Source organism: Solanum tuberosum, unplaced genomic scaffold (genome assembly GCF_000226075.1).
Source record: "Solanum tuberosum cultivar DM 1-3 516 R44 unplaced genomic scaffold, SolTub_3.0 scf00524, whole genome shotgun sequence".
Lineage (NCBI taxonomy): Eukaryota > Viridiplantae > Streptophyta > Magnoliopsida > Solanales > Solanaceae > Solanum > Solanum tuberosum.
In genome coordinates this window covers 12,397-35,704 of record NW_006239443.1, presented here as the reverse complement: position 1 = coordinate 35,704, position 23,308 = coordinate 12,397, and the positions used below count along the sequence as shown (strand labels likewise).

Here is a 23,308-nt window from a genome sequence, read left to right as displayed (position 1 = left end):
GGCTGTTTGTAAGGATGGGAACAACCAAATGCTACCATGGGCAGTTGTTGAGGTTGAAAACACATTTATTTGGAAATGGTCTATCAAGCTTGTAAGACATGATCTTGAGCTAAGAGATGGAACAGAATTGACAACCATTACTGATATGCATAAGGTATTTTTATTTTCTTTTTCATTTATTCATTAAGTTAGATCTCATGTTATTCTAAATGTTGTTGTTAAAGAGTCTTGACAAAGCTATTCAAGATCTTCTGCCAAATGCAGAACAAAGAATGTGCGCAAAGACATGTTCTAGCCAACTGGTCTAAGAATTGGAAAGGCATTGAAAGAAGAAATTGTTTTTGGAGATGTGCCAAATCTACATACGAACAAGAATTGAAAAGAAATTTGGATCATATGGAGAAGTTAGGCACTGGAATATGTGATGACTTATTGTGGTACAATATAGAGAGGTGGTCTAAATTATACTTTAAGTTTTTCAGCTGTTGTGATAGTGTTGACAACAACATGGCTGAAAGCTTTAATTCATGGATTTTGGGGCCAAGACATAAAACTATCATCACAATGCTTGAAGAAATAAGGATCAAATTGATGAGAAGAATAGGACAATTGAGGGAGTTATGTGATACTTGGATAACAAACATATCTCCAATGGCCCTAAAGGTATTGACAGAGAACACAACAAAGTCAATGAAGTGTAACCTTGAATGGAATGGTGAATATGGCTTTGAGGTTAAAGACAGCTGGGATAACACATTTGTTGTGAATCTAGGCAATCAAACATGTACTTGTAGATCTTGGATGCTAAGAGGTATACCTTGTTGCCATGTTATAGTTGCACTTTATTTTAAAAAATTGGAGCCCATTAACTATGTTGCACATTGGTATAGCAATGAGACTTATCTCAAGGTCTATAGTCACTACATTCAACCAATTACTAACATGAAAATGTGGCCACAGTCGACCAACCCTTCTGTTATACCACCTGTTATAAAAACACTACCAGGAAGGCCTAGAAAGTGTAGGAGAAAGGAGCATAATGAAAACAAAACAGGAAAATTGTCCAAGAGAGGTGTTGAGATAACCTGCAGTCTTTGTCATGCAAAGGGTCATAATAAGAGAGGTTGTCATTTGAATAATCAAGCTAATACATGCAGAGAAAGAGGAAAGGGGAGAGGATGTGAGACTAGTTCAACAAGGTCAAGTGTTGGTTCTTCTAGAGCACCAACTGAATCACAATCAAGCACAAAGAGAGGAAGAGGTCGACCAAGAGGTTCTACAAAACAAGTAATGTTTATAGTAATTCATTTAGTTGTTAATTTACATCTTAATCAGTCTAATATTTTTGTTGATCAACTTATGTTATAAGCTAGTGCTACTGGAAGGGGAAGAGGAACTGCAACTGGTAATAGAACAGGGATTGGTGTTGTTGCTGATGATTCTGGTGCCACTGGAAGGGAAAGAGAAACTGGAACTGGTTTAGCTGGAAGGGGAACTAGAACTGGTTTAGCTGGAAGGGGAAGAGGAACTGCAACTGGTGTAGTTGGAAGGGGAAGAGGAACTGGTGTAGCTGTTACTGCTACTGATGTTCCTGGTGCTACTGGAGGAGGGAAGAGGCCAAGAATGGTTGGAATGGGGATACTGCATACACAGAGTGGTTTTACAATCCACAATGTAAGTTGTCTTAATTATTTACACACTTTAAAATTTTAACTTATGAAGCATCTAAGACAACATATTTTTGTGAATCTAGCCTGAAATGCCTATGAACTATTCAATAGTGACTGGAAATCTTGGGCATCATAAACCAAGATCAGGCTTAAAATGGAAAGGAAAGGCTGCTGTAACTCAACAAGGTCTTCAAGAGATGAGAGAAAACAAAAGAATGAGAACAAAGTCTAATGTTGCTGAAGTTTGATATGGAGACTGCTTTAGTTTGATATTTTAGCTGTTTTTGGAACAATTATGCAGCTGTGACTGCATTAGTTTGATCTGTTTGTTTTTGAAACAATTATGTTGCAACTGTGACTGCATTAGTTTGATCTATGTTTATTTTTGAAACAGTTATGCAGTTGTGACTGCATTAGTTTGATATTTTAGCTGTCTCTTTTTGAAACAATTATGCAACCAGTTTTGCATTACTTTTATGTGTACAATTATGCAATTGTGACTGCAATTTAGTGAATGCAGTTGTAAATAAAACACAAACAAATACACAAACCACCAAATTACATTAAGAGAATAAGAAGAACTCATTACAAAAAAGTCTTGCACCTAATTAATTACAACATAAACAATGTTACACTACACCAACATTGATCTCACTACATCAACAACTTAAGGTAACTTCATTGAACCTTTCTTCATATATATCACCCAGAACCAATAGCTTATAGCTATAACCACAACACAACAACAAGCTACAACAAAAAATATCACATTCTGTCATGTTCTTCTCCATTCATTCTGCATTACTTTCATCTTCTCAGCATTCTTCTTGCAACATTTTTAATTTCATACCTAGACAATCATCATCTTGTTTGAAATCTCCCGGACTTGTTCAACTTCTTCAGTAACCTCAAACCAATTCAAAATGTAGTTGGCTGAGGTTTGAGAGGATTCTACTATATTCTCAAGCTCACCCAATTTCTGTATTAGTTTAGGAATCACAAATTTCGACATCGGGTCAATATTTTCTTTATCCTTCCAACACCAAAAGTTGCAAGATCTAGGACCCTTCAATAATGAAAAAAATGAAGGAATTAGTGGTTAATCAAATTCTTAATCGGCTAAAAAAATTTAAACAAAAATGATCTTTACCCCATAATAAGGACATGACGAATATCTTCTTCTGGGGTTATTTGAAGTCCAAGATGTTTTCAAACGCACCACAAGTCCATGATTACAATAAAAAAATTTCTTCGTAGTATAATCATCTTCTTCCATACAAAGATTTGTCAAATTAATTGATCGCATTGTGTGCTACAATTTTGTGCAAGAATTAACGAGAATCTGGAAAAAACAGAAAATAAGAAAAAGGGAGGAAAGAAAAATCAAAATAATAGATGAAGAAGAATAGGTTTGAATCTTACATTTTGAAGAACAATTCCTTCAAAGATTCAACTTTTAGGTTTGAATCTTACATTTTGAAGAACAATTCCTTCAAAGATTCAACTTTTAGGTTTGAATCTTACATTTTGAAGAACAATTCCTTCAAAGATTCAACTTTTAGGTTTGAATCTTACATTTTGAAGAACAATTCCTTCAAAGATTCAAAAATAATGAATTAGGTCACCATTTTTTGGATGATTGGGTTGGTGAGGGAGAAGAGGTATTTAGGGTTCTTCAAAAGTGAAGATTGTTCTTCAAATGGGTAATGGGTCGGATATTACCGTTGGGGGGGCAAATTTAATTTTTTAAAAATGTTAAAAGATGACTAACGCACCGTTCTAAGCTGTAACAACACGCGCACAAGGCTGGTGTTCGGAGGGTTGAAAATAATTCACATAAAAGATGTTAAGGGGGTATATAAACACCCGTGTAGTTTAAGTACTAAAGTAAGTTTTCGTGCCAAGTTCAGAGGGGTTTTTATGTATTTTCTCTTATTTTATTTAATCCATGGGTTGCTTATACACCACATGTAGTCTTATTTTATCCATAGGAAATGGAGGGATAACTAATCCAAGGTTTGTTAAACCTTGGATAAGATCCCTAAATAACAAAACTATCCCTTTATTCATTATTCTAATTTTCTTTTGTAATTTGATTTTTATTTATTTATATTGAAATAATTAGAAATGTTCTTTTTAATTCTCCAAATTTGTTTAGTGTAATATAATGATTTCACTAGTATTTTTTTCTCTTTTTTTTTAATTCAATGTAGTTCGTCGATTAACCACTTGAACTATTTTTTATATTAAGCTTTAGCTATTGAACAATATAAGTAGTCTTAAATCTATGTTAAGTTTAAGATACATTTGACCAACACCATGCCATCAAGGATCTCCTTAGTGGTACATCATACCTCAAAATTAATTATATATATATATATGTATGTATGTATGTATGTATGTATTTAACTTAACTAGTTAAATGAAATAGAAAATCCTACAAAAAAATATATTGTCCGGTGGTTATCTACCTTGACTCAATTACATGAAATAAACAATCTCATAATTAGAGCTGTCAAAACGGGCCAGCCCAGCCCTACCCCGCCCAAGCCTCGCGGGCCAAAGAATTTGATGGGCTGGGACGGGCCAACTCTTCATTTCAAAGGGCTGTAAAATGGTCAACCCGGCCCAACCCCAGAAGGGTCAAGGGCTGGGGCGGGCCAGCCCTTTTTTTTTTTATGTCAAATTAATGTCACAAACAGTAACATTGTTTCAATAATTCTAAAAAAAATCTAGCAATAAATATTTAAAGAAAAAATAATAATCTCTTAAGTAAATAATATCTGAAAAACAAACTAGTAAACTAAAGAACATTTCTGACTAAAACTTTAGTTAGCAATACATAATTACTTAAAGTATTTTGTTAAATAAAATCAAGAAACTAATTAATTGTTCAAGCCATAAAACATTCGATCATATATAATATAAATAGTGTTTACCATCCAAGTCTTATATTCAAAACTAAATAATAAAGAAATTCATGAGGTAAGCTCCTTAGAAAAACTCCACAAACACTTATTTAGGTTTTCTAGTTTTTAATTCTTATTTTTTTAATATTTATTTTAATTAAAATTAAATAATTTGGCCCATGGGCCGACCCCGGCCCGGCCCCAATCGAGCCTCAAGGGCTAAGGGCCTAAAAGGGTTGGGCTTATAAGCCCCGGTTTTAAACGGGCTTGTAAAATTCTATCCCAACCCTACCTCAATAACGGGTTGGGTCGGACCGACCCCATGGGCTAATCCCTTTTTGACGGCTCTACTCATAATAACACAAGGGTATAATAGGAAAGAATTTTTTTGTAGAGTTTTAAATCAAACACAAAATTAAGTGGAAAGCAATGAACCAAACACTTGACAAAAAATAATCTATGCACTACTAATCTCTACATTACTAATCCCTGTGTTATCAATGTTTGTACCAAACGACCCCTTAGACTCTTAGCTAAGACAACTAGTTACTGCAGAAATTTTTTTTATCAAAATATTTTTCAAATTGATTAATTAGCCAAACACAAATTATTATTCTCCAAAACACTTTTTCAAAAATCACTTTTCAAAATAAGTATGAGTTAAAATATGTAATAATGGAAAGTTGATATTGATTGAAAAAACTCAATCATCATCATTGAAAATAAGCATGAGTGAAAAATGATATTTGGGGTACCTGCGTTTAAAAATAAATATAGATCAACAGTTGTTGAAAGTTCTTCTTCAATGAACTCGCAAACTCATTGACGGTACAGCACGCAGGTGTCCCAGTCCATCAACAAATTTGTTTCAACCTTTTGTAATCCAAAAATTCCATAGAAGTAGAGAAACAGGTACTAATAAATTAGCACAGAAGTACTGTTCCATATTTTCTTTTGAGAAACAGAAGTAACTGTGATCTCCAGATCACTGCAAAAAACTGAACATTATCTAAAACACTGGATTTTGGTTATACTTTTACTAGGAACTAGTTTCATTTCATCATTCTAAAACTTAAAAACAATTTCTCATTTAAACTGCTGATATCCATTCCAACAGACACTGTCTGCATCACCGAGGAAGCCTCTCTTCTCTAGCCTCGAGGGCATCCACCTCTTCATTTGACAGGTGACTGACAATTGGTTCAAATGCATCACATTCACTCTTTCCCCTGAGAAGAGTCACATTTGAAATGAATGAATTTCAAAACTGGATGTGCTGATGAGATACGATTGAATTGAAATACATATGGAAAAGAATCCTCATTTCGATTTGACATTCATTTTTTATTCAGTGAGAGAATATTAAGAAAAAGCAAGAGTTGTACCGTTGGATACTTCCATCAGGGTCGAATAGCTTCCCCAGGTCCAGTGCAGGCGAACCTACTTTACTGTCAAAAAGATAATTATGAGGAAAGAGATGTACCGAGGATAATGTGTCTGTGATTTGATTGACCAAAGATCAACATAAACAGCATAGCTCAATGACACTAACCTGGCCGAGAGATGTTCCATTCCTCTGCGTCCTTTCTTATTTGTCCTGCTTTCTCTCACGGATGCAACACCTTGCTTTGCAATCTGAAAAGTTAAATGCCAAAAATAGTCAAAAGACCTTGAAGTGGCTGGCTTTCAACTATGAACACATAGTAGAAATCCAGGTAGAAACAAAATGAATGATATATTCTCACCTCATAAAGTTGTTCTCTAATTGCTATGGCAATTGCAGGCTACAAAAAAAGGAGACAACTATCAAGAAGAAAGTATACCCAGTTTTTTAAAATAAAAAGGATACTGAAAAATGACAGTCTCACATAGTTGAACAGATTGTTTAGGATGTAAGTAAAACACTGGGTATTAAAGAAAGTAACTACCCATGATTGTTTTGTAGGAGTAAAAAGTGAGAAAGTAACACAACTACAATTTAGTGCATTCCAAGAAGCTACACTACAGAAAAAATTCTCTTGATGGGATAATGTTGGGACAAAATCTCATTTGAGCTAAGTAAGAATCAGGCACTCACTATCTATTTTCATTGTTCAAATCTTTGACAACATTAGAAACCAATTGTTCAACTCTTTGACAACATGAAATAATCAAAAGCTCTGCCCTCCCTCTCTATGGTTAACCCAATAATGAAAGTTTCTTAAGGGGACTGGAGCAGGCTACCACGAGACAAAAGATCCTTTATCTAATGAGATTCAATATGGAACTCTTATATGTCCAGAGTTTACTTATACATGAACATATATATAGATTTTTTAACACATAAATACAAAGGCCTACAATATCGAGAGGTTTTAATATCCCTAATGCATGATTACCCTTTAAGACTATGTTGCTCTGACTCTTCAAAAATGTCAACGGGTGCATGTCGGATCCTCCAAAAATAGTGTATTTTTGAAGGATCCGACACGGGTGTGGCAACATTTTTGGAGAGTCCAAGCAACTTATCTTTATGATTTTGCTATTTCAATTTACAGCCCAATATCTTTCTGCTGTAATTGTAATGAAAGATCTTAATTGTATGTGTTTGTTCGTCCAATTCCAATCACGGGGCTATTAAACTCTGACAATATAAAAAGTAAGTAAGTTCAAGGCAAATCGCTCAACATTGGCTTCTCACAGTTGTGTCAAGATAAGCAATCTTTTCCTAAGACCAGTACAACAAAAAAGAGACTGGGGGAAAGAAAGGATGAAATATAGCAATTACAAGACAAGAACATTGTAAAAACATAACAATAGTAATTGTTTCCTGTGTGGAACACGATCTCTAGAGTACTCTTTTGAGCAAAGCCCAATATGTTGTCTATATTTTTAGGTTAAAGACCTATTATCCTACATTATTCATTACCTTCCCAATATCTTTTTGATAAGGTAAGATTTGATTGAGAAAAGGAACCATGATGGTACACATTACAAAAAAACAGCATCTATCACCAACATTCAGCCACATATCTCCCATCTCCTTCTAAGAATTCCATGCATTGCTCCATATTTTACTTAATACTCCTTGTACACCATAAATACATATTTACAGGACATCTATTCTTAGTCCTGGATATATGTTGTCTTTCCCCTTCAAACCAGACCCTATTTCTTTCCAGTCATATTGTCCATAAAAAACAAAGAGGGATTGTTCTCCAAACAGATTGTATACTCTTATCATTTTTTTATGTTGCCATGTCATCAATATGCTCTTAACACTGGGAGGTATTACCCACTTGACACCAAACATAACTATTTTCTTCTCTAAAACCAAGTTACTAAATTCCTCATATTCTCATACTCTGTCAATGGTCTAAGAAAGTTGAAATTATTTGACAGCATATTTTGTCAAATAAATTCAGCATTGAAGAAAACTAGGTCACTTTCTTGATTAAGGAACTGTGCATTTTGCTAGAATATCCCTCATGAGACTATAATGAGACCTAATGGAATTTTAATTCTATGATTCCCCTTCACCAATCCTCCCCCATTTACAAATTACAGAAAGATCTTCCTAATTGTAGCAAAATAGGAGGGAGGTTAATTTTATCTGCACAAGTTGCAAATATTAAACCCAAAATATTCAGTTTCGCATCAGAGATGAGGAAGTATCATGGAATTTGAATGTTGAATCTTGAGAGCACAGGACTAAATTTTTGGTGCCACAATTGTCTCTGGCTGGCTGATATACACTCTAGTTAACCCCAAAAAACAATCAAACAGAGATGGGAAGAAAAAGAAGTATAGAAGGGCACCCCCTTTAACTTCATCACCCCATAACTTAGAAGTATATCAGTATGATGAACATCAAACTTACAACGAATATGCAATAACAAATGATAATTTTATGAGATGGAAACACAAACACTATTTTTATTCTCAACCAACAGAAAGGAAATAAATAGAGCTTACTCCAACTTCTGGCTCTTCAATTTTCATATCTTCACAAAATGTCCGTGCAAATTCTTCAGGATCACCCTCAAAATTGTTCATGTCCTGAAATTATTTTATTTCTCTTTGTATTAGCAACAAATGAGGCAGAGTAGTTGCTAATTTGATCACAGTTCATACCAAAGCAAGATAGATGAAGATTGAAGAATGAGACATCCAACAACTTACCCAGAAAAACTGGTCCTTTATAACTGTGTGATTTACTTGGAGATCAAGCTGGATGAGCCCGGAAAAGAAAGGGAAATAGATAAATACAAGTACCTAATTCAAATGATGAACCCTCGGCAGTTGAGACCACCAAAGTCAGTAAGATAGGTCTCTTTCACAGTAATTTTTTTTTTGGGATGAATAATCTTTCAACGTAATGTCATCAATATCAACAAAAACAAATGTGACAAACCTTGATAGGAACAACTTTCTCGCCAGTGTGCATATCTTGTCCTTCGTATGACCGAAATTCTATCAATTGTGACTACAAAATTGGAAAAGGAGAAACCAATAAGACTTAAGTTACAGGAAACAACAGAAAAAGAAGCATGTACCCTAAGCAGTCCTTTTGCAACAGAGGTCGGCAAACACTAGAGCAATACCAAGTTTTTATCCAGAAAAAGGAATAACAGACATAAAGGATTTTTTTTTTTGAGAAAGGTAACTTGTATTATAAACAAAAGAATACATAAGGAGTATTCTAGTAATACTTACATCCAAAAGTTGCAAAGGGAAAAGAACTCCTATGGAGGTCATAAGAACTCTAAAATACTAGGAATATCCTCTGCATCTTGAGGATATTCATGTTTACACCAAAAAAAGAAAAGAACCAGGCAATTCAGCTTCAAATTCTGCATAGAGCAGCTCTTGTTTTTAAAACATCTTTGGTTCCTCTCCATCCATATAGACCACCAAATGCAGACATAAAGGATTTTTTTAAAGATCAGTGAACAAATAACAACCAGAATACTTGTTGAGGTTTCTCCAAATTATACTATTCTGTAATAGACAAAAGACTTACGTTAACATCTTATGAACAGCCTTTTGGTCTTTTATCCAGATCTGCCTAGGGAGTTACGTCACTCAACTTGCACTCCAAGTACTCTGTCTTAGTCATGTTCAACCTGAACCCTTTAGACTGCGGAGTCTATCTCCAAACATCCGTCCTATCATTAACTTAGTCGTGTGTCTCATCAATCAATACTATATCATCTATAAATAACATATACCATGACACTTCACCCTGAATATGCCACGTCAGTTCATCTATCACCAAGGCAGATAATAACGGGCTAAGAGTTGATCCCTATGCAAACCATCTCGGCTCAAAAGTGTTCCGAGTCTCCTGCCATTGTCCCCACTCGAGTTTTGGCTCTATTGTACATGTTCTTAATCATCCAAACCAATTAAATAAACCGATTTTATTTGGGTTTGGTTTGGTTTTACATTTTTAAAAATTGATAATATTTGTTTTGGTTGTGTACAAAAAAAACCCAAAGAAATAACCGAACCGACAACTTCTATATATATATATATATATAATATTTTTTATGAACAATTTTAAATATCTTGAATATATATTAATCAAAATGTATTGATAATTTATTTATGAAAGCAAAATGGCAAAGATAGCTTCTCCCTACGGGGGAAGACCTCAACTCATTACACATATGTAACACCTCGCAAATTCTATGTTAAGGAAACCATTCGTCGTGAGCGTATCAAATTGAACTGGGATATCCTACTTGTACATGTGTGTTAAGGTTCAATCCTATGTGCGGGAAGTGTATCGGATGTGGTTTAGGGTCATAAGGGACCTCTAACACCAAAGCAAGTTCAAAGTATTTTATCAGCTAAGTTTATTTTGCATGAGTTAATATAAGGGTTAATTTCAAACAACCATATCTTTCGGATTATAATGAGTTAGATGACCCATGACCTATCAAATTAAAAGTCTACTAGTGTTCTTTCCAACGTCACCGATCGTTTGTCAATCAGAGTCTAGAGTAAAAGGTTATGACCGATTTACCAGAGATGCTCCAACCTGGCTAACAAGTCCACTATCAAGTCTGCATCACAGAGAGGAAGCGGACCTCATTGTCCACTTGAGTAAAACTTCGTCTTCCAGCTCCGTGACACAGAGCCAACAAGGACCTAGGCCAAGATTTGCCGTTTCTTTTTTATTTTTAGGGGGTATTTTTGTCCTAAAAACCTTTGGGGAGTTATCCAAATGTCCCTAAGCGTGTACGAAATCAGTTTTCATAATTAAACCCTCTCATTCAATCCTAAATTCCTATGCTCAAGAACTTCAAGAGAAACACTAAGGCCAGGGTTCATCTTCCAAGGTTCTTCATCAAATTTCATCACTAAGATATGTAAAGTTATCTCCACGAGTAGGAACACCTTGTTCTTCCCCATGAACTACATTTCGATGGTTTCAAACCCCACTTTCTTGAATTGTTCTTGAGTCTTCATGAAAGCTTGAGAACTCTCCATGAAAGTGTTTCAATTTCTTGATAACTCTTAATCCATGAGTTTTTCAAGATTTCCTCCATGAAATTATGAATAATTATGAAAGTAACGGTTTATATCTTGACAACTAAGTCTAATGGTTTCTTAATGACTTTTTAATAGTTTCTTAGTGGTTTCTTGATGCTAGTAAAAGAAGAAGAAAACAATGAAGAAAGCATAGCAGTTAATAAGAAAAGCGATGTAAAGTCTATAGGAAAGAAACAATAACAACAACCTCTCTTAGTTGTTGGTATAAGACATAAAGTTTTCTTGTTCGATATAGAGTGCTCGTTTGGTGGGAGGGATTAGGAAAAATATCCCTCCAAAAAATCATACATAAGAGAACAATGTTTGGCTTGGGGTGGAGGGATGAGGCAAAAATATAATTCCCGTAATACTAATGCAATATTTTATTTTATTTTATTTTTGAAACTGGTAAGGTTAAATTCTTCCGCATGTATGCTGGCTACCTCCTAAAAGGGATAATTACAGATTTCCTATCAAATCTATAATCTGATCTATATCATCTATTTTTTTTGAGAAAGGTAACATTACTTCTATATATCCACAGGTATACTACATCAAAGTGTAGTCCCCCTCCAAAAAGTTTTACTTACATCATTCCTAGGATCTTCTAGTTACAACCAGTCAATAATAAACACATTTTCAGCATCTCCTATCACTACTTGCTTACACCAAAAATAATAAAGCCCTAGGCAATTAGTCTTTATCTTCTGGATATTGTTCTGTTTTCCTTCAAAGCATCTTTGATTCCTTTCCTTCCAAATTGTCCACCAAATGCAAGCTGGGACAATCCTCCATCTCTTCTCATTTTTTCCTGCATTTCCATCCCTGTTCCAGCATTGTAGGACTTCTATAATACTCCCAGGCTTTGTCCACTTAATCTTCCTCTTTTGGATAAACATCTGCCACAATTGATCAGTCCATTTGCAGTGTAAAAAGAGATGGTTGACTGTCTCCACCTGTTCTTCACATAGATAGCAACTAGAGCGTAGATTGGGTTTCCTCTTGTTTAAGTTCTCATGTGTCAAGACTGCCTGCTTTGCCAAGAGCCATGTGAAGTAATTCACCTTGTAGGGAATTTCTGTTCTCCAGATCATCCTCCAGGGCCATCCTGCATGTTGCTCCTCCGTAGACCTGAGTTCTGGAAAATTATTATTTTATGAACCCTAGAATTATGAACTACGATTCTTTTTAGAAAGGTAACTTGAATTATGAACAAAGGAATACTTGCCGCCAAAATACAAGGAAGAGAAAACTACTACTACATCACAAATTATCAAGAATACTAGGAATATCCCCTTCTTTTTTAGGATATTCATGTTTACAACAAAAAAAGAAAAGGACCAGACAGTTCATCTTCAATTTTTGCAGTGAGTAGCTCTTGTTTTCAAAACATCTCTGGTTCCTTTCCATCCATATTATAGTCCACCAAATGCAGGCTGAGACAATCTTCCATCTCTCTGTATCCTAACTGATTTCCTTCTCTATTCCAACAAGCTAAAATTTATGCTCCTTGGCATAGTCCAGCTTATGCCCCTTAAGTTAAAGAAAATCTTCCATAACTTCACAGTCTCTACAATATAGAAAGAGATGGTTTATTGTCTCAATTTTACATTCACAAAAAGAGCAACTAGGACAAATTAGAAAACCTTTTTTCATTAGATTGTCGTGGATGAGTGTAACCTATTTGGTAGAAGCCAAGTAAAGTATGCTACCTTGAAAGGTATCTTGACTTTCAAGATCATCTTCCAAGGACAACTACCATCATGTGAGTTTGCTCTTTGTAACCTTCTGTAAGCTGAACCCACTATAAATCTTCCTTTCTTGTCAAGATTCCAAAATAAATTGTCCTCATTGGAATTTAGTTCGTTGTATTGTTCCAGAATATTGAATTCGCTATGCGGGGCGGGGAGGACTAATAATTTTGCGGGTTAAGTTAAACCCGCCCCCGCTTCACACCGCCCCATTGCCATCCCTACGACTCTTTTTATGCCCCTGGTGTAACAGCCCCTTCCGGTCATTATGAGTAAACCATTGGTGAAAAAAATTGGAAAACTTTTGAAGTAGTAAGTTGAAAATTTTGGGCAAGGCCAGTCTCAGACGAAATCTGAGCAAGGTGAGGTCTAGGGCAATCCAAAAATAGATGAGGTAAAATGTCTAAACTTAAATTGGTTTTCTATTAGCTAAGATAATAAGGAGTCTGTAAGGCTTTTCGAAATCGAATTCGGATAAGCAGAACTCCCAATTTTTAACTTGGCGTGAAGAGGTCGGTTTAACTACGTCGGAATTTGAAGTGTGTTGCAAAATATGCTATTTTGAGGTTCTATCCCGTGCAAGCCGCTATAGTGGGTTTTACGCCGCCATAGCGGAGGAAAAAAGTGGTCGGTCTAGGCCGTTATAGCGGGATTGGGGGCTCAAATGGGCTGCTGCAACGGGGTCACTCATGAATTAATGTAGAAAAAGTCTTAAAAATCGCTCATTATTCTGATTTCATTTTTATTTTTTTTTGATAACCGAGAAATCCGTCTGTGACCCGCCCTTTGGACCAATCACAGCCTTCTAAACTCGGTGGATAATGGGCCCTCCCCTCTACCCTTCTCCACTTAAATACCGGGCTTCGCTTTGCATGGTGTGGGGCTTGAACCTGCGACCTAAGCCACAAATCCTCCACCTTTTGCCACTTGAGCTAGGCCTTGGGGGCCTGATTTCATTTTTGGAGAAGAGAAAGTGTGACTTTGTGCAAATTTCAGCAGATATTCATCATGAATTTTCGTAAAGGTGAGCAATCTGATCCACTACTTTTGTAATTCGATTCCTAGGCCTCAGAGAAGGTAATTGTGGTCCTAGGGGAGGGTTTGGATTCATCCTAAGGTGAGGAAATCTAGGTTTATGAGGATTTATTATTGTAAGACATTGGGTTTTCTATAACACATTTGTTTTTTATTTATTTACCATAATTTATTAATATAACCATGGAATTGGTCATATAGGTGAATTAATAGTGGAAAAACCCTAGTTTGGGTGGAATAATTATAAGGTTGGCCTAGGGTTTGGGATTTGGATATACTCTGAGAATATTTAGGTCAATTGTGATTTATGTTGTACTTGTGTTGTTATTTTAGACTGAGAACAAGCTAAAACTTCATAAATGGATCAAAGGTTCATGATCCGACTTCTGCAGTAACTGTTTGGTGCCAAAGTAGGCTAAGTTTTCTCAACCGAGTAGTTAGACCTATATTTACTTATATAGTTGGGAAGTGTTGCTAAGATTAAAAGTTATCAGTCATATCGCTTAGGGCATAGTAATCCTATTCTTATTTCATGCCCAAGGTCTCCATGTTTCATGTCACATAACTTCATATAGAGGGCGAGACATGTTCAAATCTATATCATTCATGTTTTATGAACCCATGTTAGCTGACTAAGATACTCATACCCTACTAGTGCTTCATACTCAAATTTATCACACAAATCATGTCCATGATTCTTTTCCCAGAATGTTGTGAGACATTTCAATGAGAACATTCGAGGTAGTAGCTTTCTTCCTATAATGATCCTTAGAAACTCCATGTCTCAATTTGTTGTCTTGTAGTTTGATGTGAATGTTCATGCCATGTGTGCTCTAGTTGAGTTCCAAACTCTTAGTATGAACCAGTTATATCTATGTTAGTAGGCAAGTTCAAAAGTCAGACATATAGTAAGAGTCATTCTCTAATTTTAGACTCCATACCTATACTTTGTGTTTGAGTGTTTTAATCCATGTGTTAAGTTTGCTCCTTGTGTATTCCTTCAAATGTTAATGAAGGGTAAGAGTCATTCTCTAATTTTAGACTCCATACCTATACTTTGTGTTTGAGTGTTTTAATCCATGTGTTAAGTTTGCACCTTGTGTATTCCTTCAAAAGTTAATGAACTTGATGGAGAGTTTAGCTCATCGCTTAAGTTGGTTACCCTAGCTTGACCATCATTCGAGGAAGCATGATCCTAAGAGAGAGAGATTGTAACACCCTCACAAATTCTATGCTAAGGATTCGAACCATTCGTCGTGAACGTATCAAATTAAACCATGTGATATCCTACTTGTACATGTGTGTTAAGGTTCATTCCTATGTATGGGAAGTGTATCAAATGTGGTTTAGGGTCATCGGGGACCTCTGACACCAAGTCAAGTTCAAAGCATTTCTATCGGCTAAGTTTTTCATATGAGTTAATATAAGGGTCAACTTGAAATGACAATATCTCTCGGATTATAAAGAGTTATGTGAGCCATTAGACCATGCCCTATCATATTAAAGGTTTACGAGTCTTCTTTTCAACGCCACCAACCGTTCGTCAATCGGAGTCCGGAGTAAAAAGTTGTGGCTAATTTACTAGAGACACTCCAACCTGACTAACAAGTCCGTTATCAGGTCCGCATCACGGAAAGGAAGCGGACCTCACTATCCACTTGAGTAAAATTTTGTCTACCAACTCCGTGACATGAAGCCAACGCAAACCTGGGCCAAAATTCGCCTTTTTTTTGTGGGGGGGGGGTATTTTTGTCCTAAAAACCTTTGGGGAGTTATCTAAATGGCCCTAAACGTGTAGGAAATCAGTTTTCATAATTAAACCCGCTCATTTAGTCCTAAATTCCTACTACACTCAAGAACATCAAGAAACACCAAGGCTAGGGTTCACCTTCCAAGGTTCTTCATTCAGTTTCATCATCACTATGGTATGTAAGGCTATCTCCACGTGTGTGAACACCTTGTTCTTCCCTACGAACTGCGTTTCTATGGTAGGCAGATGTCTCACCCTCCCAAAGCCTCCTCTTTGTTGTGACAACTTAGGGACTTATATGTCTTTCTTTGGATTTGGCTTTGCAATTAAAACGAGAGATTACAAGGTTGTGAAGACTAAGGATGACCTATGCTCGTGGTGATGGTGGGTACTTGGTGCCGCCTAAGGTTGAGATATATGCACTTAGTTTAAGAATTTGGAAGGAATTTGATGGTTTTATTCCATACATTGGTGTTGTAGAGTACTTCTGGCCACAAGTTGTGGTTTGTGGGTAACTCCACTGGACTGCATACAAAAGAACTAGGGAGGGAAGGGTGAACAACTGAATAATGGTGTTTGACCTGAATAAGGAAGTCAGCCGCCAGTTACTCACCAATTAGCTACACATTTTTCATACGAATTAGCTCAAATGCGTTGGTAAAGTCAAGCATTACATGGGCACTCAAGTAATGCTGTGAAAGTGAAGAATAGATTGCATCAAAATGCTACAAGAATTGAACTTGTAGACTTTCATTCAAGAAACACTAATAGATCAAAGTGAAACTGGATAAAAGCCTATATTCCCTCACAAAGTGCTGTGATAGGGTTTGTCCAATCTTAGAACAAACAAAACAATCCCCCTCCCCAAACCAAATATTTATAATCGAAAAAAGGCCAATATGACATCAAGCTGATCATTACATCGTCACATTCAATTTAAGTTTAGGAATATGCATAATCAGATACAACAGTGGCCACTACCTTTCTTTTTGTTTCATTTTTTTTTCTTGTACCAACAGTTATGGATGGCTATTTACTCACTGGAATGGTAGACTCACCCTCACTATCATGTTTTACAGATTTAAAGTTGGCTATGGAGACGAACCAGTAGCAGCCATTACTTCCAGCATTGGTGAGCCCCAGTTCTCCTTCTATGGATTAGAAGTGATTAGCAATGTAATTTAGGAGCCAGAAGTGGTCACATAGGAAATTTTGAGTGTCTATAAAGTACTTAATAGTACTACTAGAGTAAGAAGGAGATCAATTCGAATGCCTTTTCCAAAGAAGGAGAATGAGCCTATAATCAAAGTTCCAGACTCTAAAAAAAGAATAGGTACAGTAACATAGATACGTTGAGAGTGATTAGAAGTGTAATTAAAGGAGAGAAGTGATCACATAGGGAATTTTGAGTGTCTATCAAGTATTTCATAGCACTACTAGAGTAAGAAGGAGATCAATTCGAATGCCTTTTCCAAAGAAGGAGAATGAGCATATAATCAAAGTTCCAGACTCTAAAAAAAGAATAGGTACAGTAACATAGATACGTTGAGAGTGATTAGCAATGTAATTAAAGGAGAGAAGTGATCACATAGGAAATTTTGAGTGTCTATCAAGTATTTCATAGCACTACTAGAGTAAGAAGGAGATCAATTCGAATGCCTTTTCCAAAGAAGGAGAATGAGCATATAATCAAAGTTCCAGACTCTAAAAAAAGAATAGGTACAGTAACATAGATACGTTGAGAGTGATTAGCAATGTAATTAAAGGAGAGAAGTGATCACATAGGAAATTTTGAGTGTCTATCAAGTATTTCATAGCACTACCAGAGGAAGCAAGTAGATCGCTTCAATGCCCTCCCGGGCTTCCCAACGAATGAGGCTACGCGTATAAATCAAGGTTCCAGGGCTCTGACAATTTCAATCTGGCTTTTTATACAAAAATGTTTGGCCTACTGTGAAGCAGGCTTGCTAGGCTCTCAATCACTTTCATCAATTTTTGTTTAGGATTAATCCAACAACATTGATGCATCTCAAATTATCAGCCCTTTCCAAAAATGCATGCATCATGATCTCAATATCGGAGTCCGGAGATTTTCCTTATTCTCTTTGTAAATCGGATCAAGATTAGCTTCTTCTACAGCAACTTACAAACATCTCAAAGGGAGGAATAAGATTTCCTGCCTCTAAAAGGAAATCCAAATAATTGAAAAAAATAATCCTCCATATGACTTTGAAGTTACAGAAATGAGCAGTTTGAGTTTTTCTCCATACTTATATGCTCTCTGCCCTTGCGCACATTTGGTGAATTATCATATGGCACCAGTTTGACAACAATGATAGATCTGTATATGTTGGTTCCCATCAAAATGACATTGCCTTCCCAGCAACGCAACATGTTTCCCTTCATGGACGTCATCACTAAAAGTCAGATTCCTTCATGTCTAGCAATAGAGGCTCTAGGTCTTTTCACAACTTTCAAGGTTCACGATGTTATGTATACAATGTGATGGATTTTAGATTTCGGATAAGAATATCAACTACAAAATATGATCTTTTTTATGACAATGTTGTCCAGGCGAGCTCGAGCGCGCCTTACTATTCCGTCGGTACCTATTACCTCACACCAGCACAGGTGTCGGTATCTCTATTGGCAAAAGCTTAGGCAGATAGAAAGAATCACCTAGGGTTCTCTCAATACAAGAAAATCTCTTTTTTTAAAAGGCTCTATGCAAGAGAATCTCTCAGGAAGGTGATGACATTATTTGGACTAGAAATTGCTTGTTGATACTGAAGAATGAAGAATTGAAGATTGTCAAAATTTGTGCATGTGGGGAGAGGAAGGAGAATCTTGATTTCAGCATGTATAAATAAATTCTAAGAAGAAACGAAGAGCATTCCAGAACAGACACTATCAGTGATCTCAAAAAAAAGACAAAAGCTCAGGCCAGAGGCCACAAGACTTATAAGAAGGCTGGTTGATTTGAACCAGCAAGGACAAGAGTAGAAATCAAGTAACAACTCGCATTATAGATCTAATCGCCAATTAACCTATTAAGCAGGAAGAAAGATGACGGAATGGTGCATATAACATGTTCCGATTTAAGACTTCTTATAAATTACCTGGATGGATTGAGCAATCTGAGTGACAAAAGCAGTAGGAAATTTCAAATCCTTCACAGTTCTCCTCGCAAACACCACCACTTCTGAGTCAGGATCTGTAATTAAGAAGTTCAAAGAGGGGCAGCAGCTTGGTCAGTTCAAGGTGATATTAAGTAAACTACAATTTTTCCTTCTCTAAAAGTGATCAACAGAACCATTCACTATATAGACAATATATCTATGGCTTTGTATACGAAGCATCACATCGGAAAAAGCAATTTAGTACAAAAGTTATCAAATATCAGAGTTTGCAGAGGTTTCAAGCTATCCTTTGCCAGAACATAAGCCCTATAACATTACTCTTGGTTTTTCAAGATAGCACTCAGCAAAGGTCATCAGTTATAAAGCCATTTTCAAGGATCAAGCACCCTAGATCCAATTTTTAATTTTTGAACACACCAGAGCATCCCTTAGGTTGCTAACTTTTCTTGTGAAGTCTTCAGAGCACTGTAAAGTCACCTGGAAATAGTTATTAGTGTCTAAAAATAAAAATAAAAAGCCATGGACCCGAATTCCATTGTTCGCCAACTATTTTCCAGATATTGCCTTCAATATCATAGCACCTCCCAAATGAAAAAGTCACTTGTTTTGTATCCCTTACCTGGAACTAGCATGTTTACCCAACTTGTTCACAAAATTTGCTCATTAATTATTTCTTATCATTGTTATCAGAAACCAAAATTTTCATTTGGACAGTACAAGTGAGCTGTGGTAACATTCAGCATTTAGAATAAAAGATTTGAACCTTGATCGGGAACTAACTAAAAGCATCAAATAATGGTTGCAAGAAAACAGCTAACTGCTTAGTAGGGTACAATGCAGGAGCATGAAATCATTTCCTGTATTACATAAATGTTAAAAACCAAATAGATGAAAGCTTACCACTTGCGTTCCAAGTAAAAGCATCTTTAAATCTTTTACCATCAATTTCGATGTCGAGACGGATAGGTACAAGATTCTCGGCTGTTGGCCTGTAATATAGATATAACTTTTGTTAAACATTAGGAACAAATCATTTCTTATACCATCACATGTATGTATGTATATTAAAATTGAAAGGAAGAGAAAGATGAACAAGACGGTTACAGTCTGAACTTCACTGGGTTCTTCAGTGAACCCGATGCCGAAGGGGGTTTCATCACTGCTTCTTTCAATCTGAAAACAAAAACATAATCTGAAAGAAAGGAATCTGGCTAAGCTTTTCTTCTATACAACAATTGCAACTAATAAACTTAGATAATGTAATTACAACATTCAGATTGAGAATTAATATAGCAAATAGTAATGCATCTTAACTTGTTGTGAGCAAATTCACAGTTATTATTTTGACACTTCACATTGCGAAAAGGATTTAGGGCTTTCTGTCAACTGAATACAAGCATCATATATAGAATACGATGTCGGCGGGAGGAAATCGCGGAGGACGTCGCCGGAGAAAAACATAACGAAACTACCATTTGAAATTGGTTTTCCCGTTCAGAAATTTGGATGTATTATTAAAATCAAATATTTATAAACTGCGGTTATTTAAATCTCATAGTCTTAAATTAAATTAAAAATATATTTAATATATCAAAATATACTTTTATTTTATATGCTTAAACATGCCGTCCAAAAAGTCAAAATTAAGGAGTTGATTGATAAAAAGAGATAGGTGCATGTTGTTTTAAACGGATAATCAAAATAAAATGGATAAACAAATTGAAATGGAAAAGACATACTTTAAGGGATCGTTTGGTTTGATAGAGTGTATAAGAATAATGCAAAATAGGGTGCATTAGTAATGCTTGCATTAGTAGTGCTTGTATTAGTAATGTTTGCATTAGTTATGCAAACATTATTTCTTATACACTGTTTGATTTGATGTATTAGAAATAACAAATCTTGCATAATTTTTATTTAAAAATATATGTTTACAAAAATACCCTTCACACTTTATTTATTTTTACACTCCCTTGCAACAAAGTTCTCTGCTAAAACATCATTAACTCCTCTTCTTCTTCTTTTCAAAAATAATATTAAATAGTTGTACTATTTGAGTCAAAATGTTTTTGTGAAAAGTTGGCAAATAATTTTTTTATCAAATTTATCGCCACAATAGTAAATTTTTTTATTAAATTATGTTGAAATTAGATTATTTATAAAAAAAAAGGATATTTAAGAGGCCATAAAGTCTATTAAGACACCAACAAATTAAAAGACATTGAAAAACAAATAAAAATAAAAATAAAAATAAAAACATATGACAAAGAAAGAAAATGAAAAAAAGAGAAAATGTTAGGAAATGTTTTAAAAAGGCTATGAGGGTAGTTTTGTAATTATTTAATCTTAATGCAAGTGTTAAATGCTATGTATTACTAATACCTAGAATTACTTGGTATTAGTAATACACAACTTAATACACAATGGAGTGTATAACTAATGCAAGCATTAGTTATACATGGCAAGAAAAAGTGTACCAAACAAGGTACTACTAATACACACACCTAATGCATGCATTATATTTCCTAATACACTCTACCAAACGACTCCTAAGTGATTTAGTTATCTACATAATAATTAAGTTTTTTTTTTAACATGGGAGGGATTGTTTGATAGTTAGTTTGAAGGTGAGTTATGCAAATTTTAATTTATTTTGCTACTTATACCATGTTTGATGGCTGGTTAAGAGATAAATTGTTCATGTATAATACCTAATATACGTATAAATTATGAGGGAATTTATGTATTTATTTTATACAAAAGAGAATATGAAATAACTAATACATGAATAATAATTCTATACATCATTAATATCTATATAAAATAATACATAAATTTTCACATAATTAATAATCTTAATTTTTATGTAATGACCTAGAAGGTCATTTTTGGTTTTTTCATAAAATTATCATTATACCACTCCCAATATTGATCCCGAGTCATTTCTGAATGGATTTTGAAATTGGTTTTGAGTGAAAAGTTGTGAATTACGAAATTTTTTAGAGTTTTGAAAGGCTAAGTTGTTAAAAAGTGGGTTTTGGTGTCTTTTGGAGTTTCGAGTCTCGGAATAGAGTTTTGTCGATTCCATTAGTTCTAAAATATGTAAATTGGTTCCAAGAGAGTTATCGATTTCAGATTCGGAGTCTTTTCGTGGATCTGAGGTCCTAAATTGGAAATTTGTGAAATTTTAGCCTTTGGTTTGACTTTGGTCAATATTCGGGATTTGGATGCTCGAATTGGATTTTCGATAGTTTTGTTGGATTCAAGGAATGATTTTAGTCGTAGGAGAGGTTTTGGTTGAATTTTCAGAGGTCCTAAGCTTGATTTGGCTTTGAGTGTTACCAATGAAGGGTGTGATGAGGTTTGGGAAGAAGGGCACGCTTAACCCTAGATTCAACGACCCTTTTGAGATTTTGAGTCGAGTGGGAAATGTGGCTTATAAGTTTGACTTGCCACCTAGCTTGTCAGTTGTGCATCATATGTTTCATATCTCCATGCCTCGAAAGTATGTGCTAGATAATTCTCATGTGCTTTCTCTTGATTCAGTTGTGTTGGATCCAGATTTGTCATTTGAGGAGGAGTCTATAACCATCCTGGATAGGCAGATTCGAAAGCTTAGGACGAAGGAGATTGCTTCAGTGAAGGTGCAGTGGAAGCACCATTCAGTTGGTGAGGCAACTTGGGAGAAGAAGTCTGACATAGGTGCCAGATATCCTCATCTTTTCGAGGCTTCAGGTACTTTCTTTTATTTTATGTTCGAGTACCAACATGGTTTTAGTGATGGATAATGTAATGATCGAAAAGTTATTTTTGGAATTTTTCATAAAATTATTATTTTTCCTCTCTCGATATTGACCTCGAGTCATTTTTGAATGGATTGTGGAATTGATTTTGAGTGAAAAGTTGTGAATTATGGAAATTTTAGAGTTTTGAAAGGCTAAGTTGTTAAGAAGTGATTTTGGTGTCTTTTGGATTTTCGAGTCTATGAATGTTATTCCTTCGATTCCATCCATTCTGGAATGTGGAAATTGGTTTATGAGAGTTGTAGGTTTCATATTTGGAGTGGATTTGAGGTTCTAAGTTGGAAATTTGTAAAATTTTAGCCTATGGATTGACTTTGATCAACATTCGGGGTTTGGATGTTCGAATCGAATTTCCAACAGCTTCGTTGGATTTAGGCGTGATTTTAGGCATATTGTAACATCCGATAATTTGAAATAGCTAAGAAGAGGCTTGAAATTTGAAAAGGTAAGTTTTTGGCCAACTTTGGGCAGTCATAACTTCCAGCTCAGGATGAGTTAGGAGTAGTTCCAATTATGGTTGTGAAGCTTGTGGAACGATCTTTCCAACGCCACCGAGTTTGCTCAATTCCGAGTTCGTATGAGCGAGTTATGCCCTTTAGAAGTTGGGCAGTTGGAAGGGAAATCTGTCCGAAAAATTAAGGGCATTTTGGTCTTTTCACAAATCTTTTCTTTTGAGGTTATATTGTTGTGTTGGGCTGATGGTGGATCATTTTTGTTCCATTTTAAAAGAG

The 23,308-nt window shown here is 35.4% G+C and overlaps 2 protein-coding genes across 3 annotated transcripts; one reads left to right on the top strand and one right to left on the bottom strand.

The window, feature by feature from the left end:
• Window positions 1-5,477: 5,477 nt before the first annotated feature.
• On the bottom strand, window positions 5,478-20,272 carry LOC102584822 (chromatin structure-remodeling complex protein BSH-like). Of its 2 annotated transcripts, none has more exons than XM_006364886.2 (11): window positions 20,089-20,272; window positions 19,879-19,966; window positions 19,675-19,763; window positions 18,754-18,848; window positions 8,973-9,044; window positions 8,741-8,788; window positions 8,534-8,617; window positions 6,325-6,363; window positions 6,132-6,214; window positions 5,965-6,027; window positions 5,478-5,808 (listed from the first exon to the last, which is right to left on the bottom strand). In XM_006364886.2, the coding sequence occupies exons 2-11, from the start codon at window positions 19,929-19,931 to the stop codon at window positions 5,709-5,711; spliced, it is 726 nt and encodes a 241-aa protein (XP_006364948.1). In that variant the 5' UTR covers window positions 19,932-19,966; window positions 20,089-20,272; the 3' UTR covers window positions 5,478-5,708. The 2 variants fall into 2 exon arrangements, with proteins under 2 accessions (XP_006364948.1, XP_006364946.1); XM_006364884.2 differs by having other exon boundaries at window positions 19,879-19,947.
• A 1,846-nt stretch (window positions 20,273-22,118) lies between these two features.
• LOC107058469 (uncharacterized) lies at window positions 22,119-22,975 on the top strand. The gene is made up of 2 exons (XM_015304210.1): window positions 22,119-22,509; window positions 22,878-22,975. The coding sequence occupies exons 1-2, from the start codon at window positions 22,119-22,121 to the stop codon at window positions 22,973-22,975; spliced, it is 489 nt and encodes a 162-aa protein (XP_015159696.1).
• Window positions 22,976-23,308: the final 333 nt, after the last annotated feature.